Source organism: Pavona decussata, unplaced genomic scaffold (assembly GCF_977016875.1).
Source record: "Pavona decussata unplaced genomic scaffold, jaPavDecu1.1 SCAFFOLD_40, whole genome shotgun sequence".
NCBI classification, from domain to species: Eukaryota; Metazoa; Cnidaria; class Anthozoa; order Scleractinia; family Agariciidae; genus Pavona; species Pavona decussata.
This window is the reverse complement of record NW_028145462.1, coordinates 867,669-884,049: the sequence shown is the minus strand read 5'-3', so window position 1 is coordinate 884,049 and position 16,381 is coordinate 867,669. Positions and strand designations below refer to the sequence as shown.

The window sequence follows — 16,381 nt, the reverse complement described above, 5'->3', positions numbered from 1 at the left end:
GCGCGTGTCCAAATATTCGCTTCGCTAGAGGATTTTAAGACCTTTACCTACTTTAAAGTGTAGCTTAAAGCTTTTGTCTTCTTTTATGTCAGTGTCGTACTCGAACAAACGCAGGTTCTTCCACTAAATACAGGGATATTCGAAGTGTGAGAACGTGAAGGATTCAAGACAAAAGAAAGACCGTTCGCGCAAATATCGCAACGGGTGGTTACACCGGCACAATAACATGCTGTCAATCAAAGTAAAATTTAACTTCCGGTGGAAATCGCTTACGTCCCAATTTCTCGGCAAATACTCACTCTTTTTCGAACATTCTTTTTTTGTTTGTAAGAACTTACTGGGAAGTTTATTTTTCAGTATCTAAAAAAATTAAAAATTTCCAAAAATTTTCTCTCTGAAGGTACACGGTAACTTTTTGAGCTCTGTTATTCTTTGATTTAATATGCTCTTGCTCCCAGATCTCAAATTTCTGTTGCGCAACACGTTTCACTTCGAAGTCGTCTAATACTCCAGGAATACTTCATCGAGCCGTTCTTGAGCTGCGATCACGATGTCCATTTTTGCTTCTAAAAACATTCTTTCGCTTTGCAGTTTAGCTGGATTGGTTGAATCGGCGAGACAATTTTCTATTTTGTTTAGCTGTTTACGCCAATTCCTTTGCGCAGACGACCTTTGATCTTGATACAATTGTGTTTGATACTCCTTTCCTTTCAAGGTCTGTTTTCGTTTCATTAATGGTTGGCTGGCTTCAGCACTTTCAAGATCGACTAGGTCATCGCCGTCTGAATTCATTTTTTCTAACCACTGTTTTTTTTCCAGACGTAACTACGTACATAGCTGAATTGCGTGAGAAAGGGCTTTTTACTGTAGCGTGCGGAGCTCGAGATACATGTAACTTGAACTCCAATGTTGATAAGAACGAGAAAGCATTTACTAGAACTCCAACAGACAAGTCCTTCTTTCTTGATATATAAATTTAATGGCTTGTTGGAATTACATAAAAAAATCTTTCTTCTCTCCTGTACCTTAAATAAACGCTTTGATTCTTTCACTCTTTCTAAAAATTGTGTCTGTCTATTTCGAAAACGACGGGAAAACGGAACTGCAACACGATCCTATATCTTCTGAACTCACAAAACGGAAATTGCACAGCAAACAAGCTAATCATTAACAAGCTCTGTTCGCTCATAGAATACAACTGTTAGCATTGTTAGGCTTTCTCTTTAGCTGTGATGTCCTCAATAATAACGGCTGTGTTTAAAGCCACCATCGGCTTGCTCGTGAATAAAGGACGGGATAAAGCAGCAGAAAAGTTGAAGGATGGCGACGTAACAGATCAGAAATTCCGTGGCTTGATCGTGCGTGAAATCGACGATATCAAGTCGCAGTTGAAGGGCTTGGCAAGAAAAGATTTGTTAGCAAGTATCAGCTTCTTTAAAGAAGGAATCGAGTTGCTGTATGAAGTGTTTGGTAAGGCAAGGCGCAAAAGGGAGCACGGCACGATAAAGGAAGAAGCAGCAGCTGGAACAGCTAGTGCTGAAGCAGTTTCTCTGGCAAAAGGAATGAGAAGACTGGAGCTTACTGACCTGGATGAGTCAGCTACGAGGGCGCTTGCCAATGCAAAAGACAGATTCAAAGATGCCCGCAGAAAAGCGACCGAAGCATTCGCTAATGAAGCTTTGGAATTGTCTGATCGCGTACTGGCCATGCAATATCGAGTAATGTCGACGATATTGGAGACAGTAGACAATCCCGAGATCGCATTAGCAGCGTGTAGAGTGTGCATTGAAGAGCTACACAGTCTGTCAGCTGTTAAGGAATGTTTTACTATCGAGCTTAAAGGAGGCTTCTGGGCTCGGTTTAGTAAAGAAGAACGAAGGGCGATTATTTCCACCACTTGTCATGTGAATCGCACCATCTACGATGTTATTCTGATGGCCAGTTTTGGCAACAACCTGCTGTCCGCAAACAACTGGCCTTGTGTTGATACCGGGGAAGAGAAAGTGGATCTGCTCTTTGATGGAAGAGTTTCTAAAGTGTTGCAGAAACAAGGTATGGAGCACTGCTGTGTACCATGGTCATTTGGTCAGGAGGGTGAAAAAGAGCACAAGCTGAAGTATCCTACGGGTATCGCTACAAACGCAGATGGACAGTTTATTATAGCGGACGATTCGGATGAAAGTGTGAAAGTGTTTGACGGAAGCGGAAAGTTTGTTCTCCAATTTCACCTTGAACGTAATGACACTGAGACGGGCTTACGTGTTTTTGATGTCGCCACTGATATGAACAATAGCAACATCTTTGTACTGGTCGGGCTGAAGAGGTATGAGGCTGAGCGGGAGGTTCAAGTGTTCAATCATACCGCTGACCTACTACACAAGTTTCCTGTGAAGGGAGGGGACTGGGGCTACAGACTGGCAGTCACCAATAACAAAGTGCTGGTACTGGCAGATGAGACTGTGCATGTGTACGAGCATGAGGGGAGATATGTACGCAGCTTTGTATGAAGCGTTATTAGGGTCATTATTCAATTGCAAATCCTGTTATGATGCTCTATTGAATTATGTTATGGCATTCTGCATTACATTTTCGGTTCTCAAATTAATCTCCTGCAAGCTGCTAAATTATGCTCTGATATTCTGCATTATGTTTTCGACATTCGAATTATGATTTGACCTTTTTGATAATGTCTTGTCATTTTGCATTATATTCTGCAAGCTGCTAAATTATGTTTTGGTATTTTGCATTATGCTTTCGATATTCCAATTATGTTTTGAAATTTGACACAGTGTCTTGTCATTTTGCATTATATTCTTGATATTCGAATTATGTTTTGACATTTTACACCATGTCTTGTCATTTGCCATTACATTTTCGACTTTCGAATTATGTTCGGCTGTTGGACTGGTGCCTAGCAGCGGGAAAACTACGAGGAACCCTGGGACGAGTAAACAACCTTTTCAACATGGCGGCCCAGTCAATATCTAGCGAACTAAGCAAATGTGTGAGAGACCTCATCCTTTTGGTGGAACAAGGCAATTTTTGTGAGGATGATGTAGCACAATTTCGCCTTGATTGGTTGTATAGTGCAGTTGTTCGTTACGTTGACCACATTCCATCTGGAGAGGCAGTTATGAACCGCCTTCACCAAGTTGCAGTTCTGCTAGCGACGAATAAGGATGATTGTCGCAACTCGAGTGTTCCAATTCAAGCAGAGGTTATGCTCACTGGTCAACGGGGAAGACCTCGCTATTCTATTTCAAAGGATAAACTCGAGTTTCTTTTAGATATGAAGTTTACATCCGTGGAAATTGCCTCGATGCTCTGTGTAAGTGAAAGTACGGTGAAACGGAGAATGCGTGAATATGAATCCTATGTCAGACAGAGGTATTCAGACTTTTCTGATAACGATCTAGATCTAATTGTCGAGAGGTTAATGAGAGAATTCCCTAACAGTGGGTACAAGAGGATGACTGGCCTGTTGCACAATGCTGGTTATAGAATTCAACAAAACCGCATCAGGGAGAGCATGAGAAGAGTTAATCCTGACGGTGTACTACTTAGAGCACTTGAGCTACGAGCTGTACGCCGAAGGCGGTATCAAGTTCCTGGCCCTCTTGCCCTTTGGCACATAGATGGGAATCATAAATTGATAAGGTACAGCACCGTTTGTTGCATACACACTCGAGTTGCGACAATCATCCTTATTCGTCGCTAGCAGAACTGCAACTTGGTGAAGGCGGTTCATAACTGCCTCTCCAGATGGAATGTGGTCAACGTAACGAACAACTGCACTATACAACCAATCAAGGCGAAATTGTGCTACATCATCCTCACAAAAATTGCCTTGTTCCACCAAAAGGATGAGGTCTCTCACACATTTGCTTAGTTCGCTAGATATTGACTGGGCCGCCATGTTGAAAAGGTTGTTTACTCGTCCCAGGGTTCCTCGTAGTTTTCCCGCTGCTAGGCACCAGTCCAACTGCCGAACATAATTCGAAAGTCGAAAATGTAATGGAAAATGACAAGACATGGTGTAAAATGTCAAAACATAATTCGAATATCAAGAATATAATGCAAAATGACAAGACACTGTGTCAAATTTCAAAACATAATTGGAATATCGAAAGCATAATGCAAAATACCAAAACATAATTTAGCAGCTTGCAGAATATAATGCAAAATGACAAGACATTATCAAAAAGGTCAAATCATAATTCGAATGTCGAAAACATAATGCAGAATATCAGAGCATAATTTAGCAGCTTGCAGGAGATTAATTTGAGAACCGAAAATGTAATGCAGAATGCCATAACATAATTCAATAGAGCATCATAACAGGATTTGCAATTGAATAATGACCCTAATAACGCTTCATAGCTTTGGAGAAGGGATACTGCAGGATGCATGGGATATCACTGCTGGTCCTGATGGCCAGATCATGACACTGGATGGTTCCTGTGTGTTCATATTCACCGACGATGGTAAACAGCAGCGTAAGTTCAACCTTAACACCAAAATAGATGAGTACTGGCGTATTGCATGTCATCCATCTGGTGAATTTGTTGTCGTCGCTGGATGCGAACGAGGAACAGAGGACCTGTGTGTGGCAATATACACTAAAGATGGTGAGTTCGTGAGTAGAATAGTAACTGAAGAGAAGAATTTTTCTTTAACCGGGATTACAGTCAGCATGGAGGGTCACATTGCTGTGGTTGTTACAGATGACTATAAAATTAAATGCAAGGTAATTGTTCTTTAGAGTTAGTGACTCTGAAACACAAATCAACAATTTTTTAGTGAAAATTAAAACGAAGGAAGTTTCTTGAAAACAATTAACTCATTTTTCTTCGCGACAACTCAGGATTATCAAGTGACTATGAAGACAGCCATTACTGCTTAGCTTTCGACTGTAACAGTAACCACGTTTACTGATGTTTTAACTGTTGTTTGTTTTTTCTTAGAGCTTAATTGTAATGTATAATTCAATATCATTATATCATTTGTGATGAAGAAAACTTACGAAAATATACAAGTTTTAAAATAGCATAAAGAGTGTAGGTATATTGAGGGTGTATTCTTTTAGAACAATTCTGGTTATTCTTATTATGGTTCAGGAATAAAGGAATACACAGAATTTATTTCTGCAAAGAATGCAATTCTGCCTATTCCTATCTACTCCTTGTATTCCTATTACAGCATAGTCCTAAAAGAATGCTCACCGAGTCATCTTCACACTCAGTGTAATCCAGTTATTAATCTTATCAGAATGGTGAGATGGCAATTAAGGTTTATAGTTAGAACCCTTTTATTTTATAAAGTTTGCCTGGCCTTAATTGTTGTAGATGTTGAAAGGGTTTTTTTAAAAACGGTTAGTTATTTTGCTGCTATGCAGTAATGTTGCTGTTATTTTAAACTCATCGAGGAGCCTTAAAAATAGCGAATCAAGGAGCACAATTTTTAATTACCTGCCCATGTTTTTTACCTGTTATATGGCAAAGAATGCCGGAATTTCTCATTTTTTAAAGCCCTTTTTCTTTAAGTTATCTTGATCCTGATAAATGATTATATTTTTGACAAACTATTTTCATGGAAACTGAAAAATTATTTCCCTTACTAATTAATGTGAAGTATTGTTAAAATAATTTTAACATATTATAGTTGATTTTCATCTGCTTACAAGTATGATTAGTGAAAAAGTTTCCCAGGACTAGATTGACAGCTCCACATGCAACTATCATCCTGGCCAATACAACATTCGCGACACTTGACTGTTTTGGCAATTTTTCCCATTTTACTTGGCTTCAACAACATCGACATCTTTCCCACAAGTCGCTCATTAACATAATCTCCCCCTCCCTCTCGGTTCAATGTTGATGGTTTACACTTGTTGATTTGTCTTTCTTCATCCCCATTGCATTGGATAGAGAATGCATAGGAGTAAATACATGTCTGCATATCGGCCCAAGTAAGGTATAGCTGCCAACTCTCACGCATTATGCGTGTCTCACGCCTGGGGACTAGAGACATCGATCTCACGCATCAAGGACAAGTTGTTCTAAAAAAAATTCGTTTTATTTCAGATTTGTTATGTATTATTTCTTTGCTCTTTCTACCAATCGTAAAAGCTTTCAAATGTCTACAATCCGTTTGAATCATAAGTGTTCAAAGGTCGTCGGAAAATCGTCGGCAATCTTCGGAAGTGTCTCGGACATTTTTGGAAATCCCGGTCATGACGAGACAAAAATCTCACGCGTTTGACTCAGAAAAAGTTGCCAGCTATAGTAAGGCCTCCATTATTTGGCCAGGATAATTTGTATAATGAAAATATACCTGCATTGTAGGACAATTGAATCAGATCCTTGGGTGTTAATGATTTGGTTCCAAAATACATGTCCATGCAGTTGATATAAAATTTATATTTTATTAAAAACTGGATCACTGTATAATGCAATTCGCGCAATTTGATTGGCTTAGCGGCCATGGTATATGAGCCATTATACCATGCCCAAGAAATAGAGACCATTGAATTGTCCTGTAATGATATTCTTGCAAATGCAAAATCAGCAAAATCTAGCAGTACTTCTTGATTGTTTTTAATAAAACAATGATTCCACTCACGCTTGTTGGATATAAGATGATTATGGCCAACTCGGCACTACGCGCCTCGTTGGCTATCTATCATCTCATATCCAACGCGCGTTTGTGGGATAATTGTTAAATATAATTTGTGTACTCTTATTTTCTTATTTTTATTCTCCACAAAAATTTCCTCACTTATACAGTTATCACTAGTGACCGGTGCTTGTAATACAGTTTGTAGCAAGAGAATCATTTATTTGTCACCCTTGTAAAAATTTCAGCGAGATCTCGCCGAGATCTCGGTTATCTCGCCGAGATTGGCGAGATCTCGCCGAGTTGACCGAGATCTCGGCGAGATTTCAGTAATTCTCGGCGAGAATTTTAGCGGGCAAAAAATTTCTGCGAGATCTCGCCGAGATCGCGTTAATCTCGCCGAGGTAGGCGAGATCTCGCCGAGGTAACCGAGATCTCGGCGAGATTTCAGTAATTCTCGGCGTCATTTTTAGAGGGCAAAACTTTCAGCGAGATCTCGCCGAGATTGCGTTAATCTCGCCGAGGGAGGCGAGATCTCGGCGAGGTAACCGAGATCTCGGCGAGATTTTTAGAGAGCGAAAAACTTCAGCGAGATCTCGCCGAGATTGCGGTTGCGTCTTCCATCTCGGCGAGATTCGCGGCGAGATTTTTAGGGGCACCGAGACAGGCGAGATCTCGCCGAGACAAATGCGATCTCGGCGAGAAAACTAAAATCTTGCCGACACAACCACGATCGCGACAAGACACCGCGATCTTCGCCAGATTCGAAACGAAGACATGTGAACTCTTCAGTGGTAAGGATTAAGTTATGAGGTTGAATGAGTTAAAACTTCACCTTAACCCTCGGTGAAAATAATGTTTGCTTTCATTTTTTCATGCTATAACTGGAAATCGATGAGCTTTAATTATTAAATTGATTTAACTTGTTAGCCGAGATCGCGCTTCTGCAGATTAATATTAAGTGCGCGTCTTAAGATAAAAGTGAGAAGAACGCTGCTCACACCGGACGTTCGTTAACATACTTATTTACTATCATAAAATGAATTCATTGACCTGATAATCTTATCGTTTTATTGTCTAAATCTTTAACTCACCTTTTTAGGCGATTTTTGTCCCTCAAAAGGCGTTTCAGTTATGTCGTAATGCCTGCTGCGAACGATTTTTCGGTACAGGTAGCACAATTTTTGAAAACGCGTTCTTTCCCTTTTCATTACACTGTCTTCAGTTGTCGACATTTTTTTATTGTGCTCTTTTCCCTCACAATCTGTCTCTCAATCCTCGTAAACAACTTGCCGTCTCCGCGGCTTGCCACTTGACAAATGGCGCGAAAGTCCCCAACAACAACGTGAATTGGGGGATGTGATTGGTTAATTCAATCACGCCACCCGGCGATGCTCGCGTAAGCTAAAAAAAAGTTTGACTTGAAGTTTGCGAGGCCACAAAAATTAATCCTGCAGAAAATATGAAAAGTTAAGCTTCATGACAAGTTAACCATTCGTTTATGGCTGGGAATCATGATAAAAGAACCTGTGGTCAACCGGAGAATAGCACACAAGGGATATGATGAGCACTGGTCAACAAAAATGATGCTGATTAAGTTAACAAACTACGGTATCCGAACTAACTGAACTAAACTGAACTGCACACTATGAACTCAGTCACCGCACGTTTTTTACGGAATACGGAAAGTCCTGGATAATTAAGGTGCTGGAGAAGGAGGACTTAAAATTTGCTAAAGGGATGTTCAAGCTCGTTAAGCTATAAGCGTGTTAAGAATCAACTCAGTGGAAGTGACCATCAAGTTTGCGCGAGAATTGAGATTTTAATGGCTTTCTTACACAGACTTGTATCTCTTGATTGAGAAAGAGGTTAGTTTCTTATATTATTTATCCGTATTTCATCTTACTTAATAGCTTAAAGAAACACTGCGAGTAAAAGAGTTTGTTTAGAAATCGATAGAAGCTTTCACAAAGCGTAATTAGCTACACGAACGATTTTGTCTTTATAACTCGAAACCTCGAAGGTAAAATTTTTGAAATAAATTGTTGGTGATTCACAACTTCTATATTCGTTTTCAATTTGAAGCAGTTAGTTGGCATAATTCATTTACATCATAAGCTTACCGCTTAGTTTTGCTCTTTTGTCCAGATTTCCCAGCCGTAATGATTCAAATGATACGGTAGAAAGTAAGTGGTTGTTTAGACCCAGTTCAGACGCCGAACTTTTCACGAGCCGAATTTAATTCAAATTAGGGTCGGTCCAAATCACGAAAATCCCCCCTTTTGATTCAGACGCCGAACTTAATTAGACGAACTTAATTTACTTGAAGCAAAACCAATCGAAATGTAAGCGTTTTTTTTTTTTTTTTTTTTAATTTTTTTATTTGAAATACGTTATAATAATTTATGCATTAGGTTCGGCTCATGAAAAGTTCGACGTCTGAATCAAAGCCGTTCCAAAGCCGAAATTCCCGGCTGAGCCAGGCGGGAAGAACGGCTGAGCCGTTCCAAATTGAAACAGCCGTTCTCAACTGATTCAGACGCCGAACTTTTCATGTACTTAATTCGAGGTATTAGGTTCGGCTCATGAAAAGTTCGGCGTCTGAACCGGGCCTACTTACAGAAGTTATATATTCACTTTTTCGTGGAAAATGCTTAGGGGCGTCTTGAGAACGTAGTTCGGTTATGAGTATCCTTCCAATGTTATTCCGCTGATTAAGAATTTCAAACCAAAAAGCTTTACTTTCACGTCTGACGATCAAATTTTCAGTACACCGCTGCAGATGCTAGCTCGCCGAGATCTCGCCAGGGATTCCTCGCCGCATTTTTTTAGCCGTCTAAATTCTCGTCTCACTGAGATCTCGCCACTAATCTCTCCGCGTTTTTGGCCGCCGAGATTTGGCGAGATCGGCGCGTTTTTGGCCGCCGAGATTTTCATCTCACCGAGATCTCACCACTAATCTCGGCGCGTTTTTGGCCGCCGAGATTTTCATCTCACCGAGATCTCGCCACTAATCTCGGCGCGTTTTTGGCCGCCGAGATTTGGCGAGATCTCGGCGCGTTTTTGGCCGCCGAGATTTTCATCTCACCGAGATCTCACCACTTAAATCTCGGCGCGTTTTTGGCCGCCGAGATCTCGGCCGCGAATCTCGGCGGCCAAAAACGCGCCGAGATCTCGCCCGCGATCTCGGCCGAGATCTCGGCGAGATCTCGGAAAAATTTTCGCAAGGGGAGTAATGTGGCTTTCTTAAGAGCTGGAAAGAATTTTGAGACCACTTGATCTGATTTCTGTTGAGACAAAAATGATTTTTAAATGGATCTAATTAAACCACTGGTCAGAAATATTAACTTTTATTGAAGTGTATTTACTGGTTTATAATCTTGTGTAATCACTGTGTATACTAATGAACACTGATATTGGCCTTAAGTCAACACTAGTCTAGGAAGAGGTCATGTCAGCACTCAAGAGAGTTTAGGAAAACTGTAGTGTTTGAGTTGACAAACATTGAAGTTCTCCTAAACCTACTGTGTTTATATCGTTTAATTTAACAATTAACTCATATAAGTTTGTAAATTGAACAGTTTTTGTTGTTACAATAAAGGTTTATTGGTATATTTGTTTTGAAGTATTACAGGGGAAGTTATTTGGCATAAAAATTCCCATTTTATTTTCCTGGTTTTATTTTCACATAAATTCAAGTTTTATTCTCAAGATTGAAATATTTTCTTTTATACTGTCAACTTCATAGACTGCTCCTCTGACAACCTGCTGTGTAGTAGGATGTAAAAGATTCCTCGCTGTCTTTACTGAAATACTGTGTAAATGATTCCTGAAACAGTCTAATCCCACTGGCTACACTTGCGTTCAATAACATCTGGACTATCACACATCAACATTTCATGCACAGACTGTAAAGTTAGAACCACATGAGTGAAGCAAGGTTAATACGAACACCTGCAGTTTTTTTTTTCTTCACTGAGAAGCCATGAAGTGAAACAGATGCGATGCCAGTGTATTGCCTTGTATAATTTTATTCTCGGAAAGTTCAACATGGTTTCTAGGAATCAGCAGTGTTCGGGTGACAATGGGATCACGACCAAGTCACGCGGTTGGTCTGAGAAAACTTTAATGATTTTCGCTCCAATTTTAATCATCTATTACCTTGGCCGAGTGAATGAAAGAAAAAAACGCATTTTCGTGAAAATTAATGTGAAGAGAAATTTAAGAATAGGAAATAGGATCAAGCAACACGTCTTACCGATGTACGCAAGTATGTTTCTTGGTATCCAAAAAGAAAACTTGGGGTAACCATGCATTTTTTTAGAGATAATAAAACTAAATTTGGAAAAAAATGCCATACATTGCTTTGTATTTTACTGCTTTTTAGAATAATTGTTGCTTAATTATCTCACAAAAAAATACCCCGCTACCCCAAATTATCTTTCTGGATTTCATTAGCCCATACTAAGATAAGCTTTTCCGCATAGTCACAAAGTATGCAAATTAATACTTCATTAATTGTAGGCGCCATTGTTAAACGTAGAAAATTAGAAGATCCTTTAAAGGGGAAGTATCATGGGTTTTTTTTTACCTCTTTTGTTAAAAATGTTGAATTAAGACCTTCACTTTGCTACAAAATAATTCTGGAACGACGACAGGAACAACTCGTCCTCTGTTCTAGCGCATTATGGAAACAAAAATATGATAACTTGAAAAACATTAGCCCCCACTCTGTCTCTGGCCAGGGGCACTAATCTACAGTTGTATTACTTTGGGGTGATAATTAACAAAACTTGACAATAATTTTTTGTTTCTGTTGACAGACAAACATTTTTGGCTTTTGAAATGACATCAAATTTTTGTGATACTTCCCCTTTAAGATAAGGTTTTCACTTTTAGAGCGCAAAGCTGAAAAGTTATTTGTGAGTCTGAGTTTACTAAATTATTTCAGTTATTATTTACATAAAAAAGGTTTCAATTTTTTTTAAAGTTAAGTATGTCACGTATTCAAACGGTAAAACACAGACGGTAAACAGAGACTGATCGACACTGTGTCTGTTTTCGCCGTTTGAATACGCGACATACTGAGTGCTCCTTTATTGACATCACAGCCCTATTATCCCCAGTCTCCCATCTTGCGCTGTATTGTACCCAACCGAAACTGAAATTTGATGCTTTTATATGTGTCAAAAGTGGGGAAGAAAAATTGATAAGGAATCTATTTTCTACTTTCATATGAGAACGACATGAAGATTTGACGAAACAAATAATTTTTTTTGTCATATACACTTAGGTTCACGCAATCACTGATGGAACATAATATACTGAAAGAAATAACACACAAAAAAATATTCAATTGTTTCTATATTTTACATTTTATTCAGATGTTCAAGCAAACACACACCTCCACCCTTTAAAAGCCAGAGGGATATTACTTGCCCTTGCAGGGACATCTTTAGAGGGATTAGTCTGGCAGGGGTGTTAAAACCTTTCTAAACATCTTAATAATGATCAGAACCTAATTTCTTGCTACAACATCTCTACTTAATCAAGCACACAACTCATGAGATTAACGAAAATGATCACCAGTGAAAGAAAGTCTTGATGATAAAACAAATTCACCAAATGCATGTTGACACTGTGGCTTCTTTAAAGGTACAACTTTATACAAATACCGGTAGGCCATTTTTGAGTTGCTTTGAACTTCATTAAGAAAGTGGGGCTTCATGCAATGTTTCTAGTATGAAATTAGTTTAAATTCATATGCAAACAAAACTAATTTTTATATGAAAAGTTTTGCCTTTAGCTTCACTTCCATAAATATGAGGTTCATTTACAGTAGCAACTCGGAAATGGCCCATTGAACTACATAAGCTGTCCACTTTACAGGTTTTGCTGCCAACATCGATCTTTCCCAACATGAACAACCCTCTCAAAACATTAGCTTTTTACAAGGTAATAAGTGGGAAAGAGTTGGGGTGGGGGAGGCAAAAAGGTGCCACTATCACCTTGTTGAGCAAGACCAAACTTGGTAATTTCTCGCCAATGTCTGTATTGTTGACTACATTCACACAGAGTCAACTGCTTGATTGTCTTTGTGCCGTAGCTCCATTGACAGTTGACCGTCTCAGTGATGGTGGTTTCTTTAGGAATGGTGTCCATGTTCCTTGTATGGAAGGATTCTCTGTGTGCCAAAATTGTCTTATCCTTTGTACTTTAACTCCTGATTCATGCTTAAGTCTTTCAACCCACTCTTCGATCTCCTCTGGAGTTTTGTTCTTCACTTCCACTATTTTACTGTTGCCATTCACTAAAACACAAAAGTAGATAAATACAAAAAAATTTGGAAGTGATACACTTGCACTGCAAGCCATTGCAGTAATGTCTGCATCTTGAAGGGGAAGTATCGGCCTACATGTACTCTGTTTCTGGCCAGAGGCACTAATTCACAGTTTTATTGTACTGGGGTGGTAAAAATTATTTATAACAAACTTGACAATTGATCAGCATGACTAAGATAAGTACAATACACAACCACACTTGATTTCATATGCATTTTTGTTGTGTATCCACTCAGTTGAAAAAAGTTGTCCTGTGCAAACTTTCAATATTATAAACGATGCAACCTGGTGAAATTATAGGATAATTTTATTGACATGTGCATATTTTGTGTCTTTTCCTTTGTCTGCAAACAATATGCGCATTTTAAGCCCTAAAAACTGCACAACTTTTTATTTTCTAACAACATGAAGATAAATAGTTGATAGGTCAAACACTTCCCACTGTATCGTGGGGTTTTTGGTATCTTTCAAATGTTAAAAATGATGAAACAAGACCTTCAATCGGCTGCCAAATAACCCTAGAATGACAAGAGGAAAGAAGCCAGCTCAATTCTTGAAAGGAACAACTTGTGATCTGTTCTAGCGCATTTTGGAAACAAAAATGGAAGAACTTGAAAAATATTAGTCTAACGTTTTTCAAGTTTCAATCCATACCATCCTGCTCTGTCTCTGGCCAGGGGCACTTATTGACAGTTTTATTGCACTGTCATGTGGTGATAAAAATTATTTATAACAAATTTGACAATTATCTTTTTGTTTCTGCTGACAGACAAACATTTTTGGGTTTTGAAATGACAGCAAATTTGCATAATACTTCCCCTTTAAGCAGCATTCTTTCATCCCCAGTTCAAATTTATGTATTTCAAGTATTTCACTTCCATATCTTCACCTCTTGGTATGGCATAAGCAAAAGTCAAGCAGTCTCCATCAGCTGTAATGGTTTTTATTCAACACCAATTGATCAGCATGACTAAGATAAGTACAATACACAACCACACCTGATTTCATATGCATTTTTGTCGTGTATACACTCAGTTGAAAAAAGTTGTCCTCTGCAAACTTCCAATATTATTGTAAACAATGCAACCTGGTGAAATTACAGGATAATTTTATTGGCGTGTGCATATTTTGTGTCTTTTTCTTTGTCTGCAAACAATATACGAATTTTAAGCCCTAAAAACTGCACAACTTTTTTATTTTCTACCAACATGAAGATAGATAGCTGATAGGTCAGAAAGCTGTTGGGTCTTGTCCGTCACGGTTTATACCTTTTAAGTGACAACGTTTTTACAATCAAGTGTACTCAGCAGACCACAAGACATCTGTACTACACGGGAAAGGGGGGGGGGGGGGGGGTACGCAAATGGTGCAGTGGTGAGAACACTCGCCTCCCACAAATGTGGCCGGGGTTTGATTCCTGAACTCAGTGTCATATATGTTGTTGGTTCTCGTCCTTGCTCCGAGAGGTTTTTCTCAGAGTACTCCGGTTTTCCCCTCTCCTCAAAAACCCGAGGGTGTAAACTGCAGGTTGCAGGTTGCGGGTTGCAGGTTAAATTTAAAATATAGAAAAAATATATATATATATATATATAAAATTATAAAACGCGTATAAATATACACTCGCATAATAGAATGTTTTACTCCGGTTTATTTGTATGAATCTCTTGGATAAATACATCATTCGAAAGCTAATAGAACGTAGATAAGTGAAATGATTTCGAAGGCTCGATGAGATGTCCAAAACCATCCAATCCTGAAAGTGAGAATCGAGACGGCATTCCTTTTCAGGAGTGGAAAGGTAAATAAAATATCAATCAATGTAATTTTAGCGTGAGAGTCAGTCGACCTTTGGCTTTCGTAACAGTCTGTCGGTGGCATCTCCGGGGGTTTTAAATACCAATCCGCAAATGATTTGACCTGATATTTAGCCTAATTTTTTTTAACACCGAAATAGAAAAACCAGGAAGCTGCCCCTAAATAAACTATGAAACACAGCAATATTTTCGACATTTATCTCATCGAGTTTTCGAAATCATTTCACTTATCTACGTTCTATTAGCTTTCGAATGACATATTTATCTAACAGATTCATTCAAATAAACCGGAGTAAAACATTCTATTATGCGAGTTTTATATTTTTATATTTTTATTTTTTTCTATATTTTAATTTCTAACCTGCAACCTGCAACCTGAAACCCGCAACCTGTAACCTGAAACCCGCAACCTGCAACCTGAAACCCGCAACCTGCAACCTGCAGTTTACACCCTCTGCTCAAAAACCAACATCTCTAAATTCCAATTCAATCTGGAAAGTGTCCCCAATAAGTGCTCTGTGCTTAATACACTAACACCTAAATAAAGTGATTTTTTTTATTTTATTTCGGAAAAAGCACAATCAAGGGGTTAATATGCACAATGAATGATCACAGAAACTTCTCCTAATCCCTGTATTAAGAGAGTAACGTCATTTTTAAAACCACTTGAAGACAATATTTAATTAGACATCCATTAAGCTTAATTAACTTACGAAATCAACTTACGAAAATTTGCACCGATCCTGGGAAGTTTCCCATTCCGTTCTCTGACGTAAATTGTAACTTCAGGATTGTTCTTTGCAAATTCCACGATTTCCTTGTCAATGTATTTCGTGAGAGATACACACGAGGTGATGCCGGTCAAAAAAGCTTCACGAAAAGACAAAATCCTTTTCAACAGCTAATGCATTACCTTATTCCTCTGCTGCTTCCTCCACGTTTAAGGTAATTAAAAACTAGCCGCTGTAACGGGCGAACAAATCGACCGAATACTCTGTTAGGGATTCCAACCTAAGCCATATTGAAATTTAGAACTTAGTTCTCAGATCCTTCTGAAGTATGTTCCTCATGTAAGAAACTTGGGGTGCGTTCGATTGGGAAATCCGGATTTCCCAATCGAACGCACCCTCAGATGCCGCATCGAAGGAACCGACGAATCCTTGTCCAGAGTGGATTCGTCGGTTCCTTTGATGCGGCATGATCCGAATGATCTGAGGGTGCGTTCGATTGGGAAATCCGGATTTAGATCAAAATCTAAATCCGGATTTCCCAATCGAACGCACCCATTGAGTTGACAACACACTGTAGATTAGACTGTTCACAGTCCCCCTATTTTTCCGTGGGATTCTCGAAACTGGTACGCTTCGATGGAGCTGCCGCCATCCTGGCTTGTCAAAGGGAGCGCGATCTGTGGAGAGAGTCTAAACTACCATAGACTGCAAGCAGTCCCTTTCTGGTCAGTCGAGATGATGCGCTCACAGCGCAGCGAGACTGGAGCGAGGACAAATAAATGAGAAGAGACTGGGGTGAGAATAACAATGTTGAGTTGTTATTTGTTAGCTGTCATTCAGTAAATTGGATTTTTAATGAGTTTAACGAATTGTGGGCGGA

The 16,381-nt window shown here is 39.1% G+C and overlaps 1 protein-coding gene, 2 long non-coding RNA genes and 1 pseudogene across 4 annotated transcripts in view; 2 read left to right on the top strand and 2 right to left on the bottom strand.

Moving 5' to 3' along the window:
- The window catches only part of LOC146483053 (uncharacterized), a 258,284-nt gene that overhangs the window by 33,486 nt on the left and 208,417 nt on the right, over window positions 1–16,381 (bottom strand). The gene's annotated exons all lie outside the window — the stretch shown is intronic.
- Window positions 1–16,381, top strand: part of LOC146483060 (uncharacterized) — a 286,304-nt gene that overhangs the window by 109,436 nt on the left and 160,487 nt on the right. The window lies entirely within an intron of this gene.
- Window positions 1,233–6,836, top strand: LOC146483072 (uncharacterized). Its single transcript, XM_085106289.1, has 3 exons — window positions 1,233–2,489; window positions 3,944–3,951; window positions 4,381–6,836. The coding sequence occupies exons 1-3, from the start codon at window positions 1,233–1,235 to the stop codon at window positions 4,760–4,762; spliced, it is 1,647 nt and encodes a 548-aa protein (XP_084962415.1). The 3' UTR covers window positions 4,763–6,836.
- On the bottom strand, window positions 12,515–15,790 carry LOC146483071 (large ribosomal subunit protein mL43-like; annotated as a pseudogene).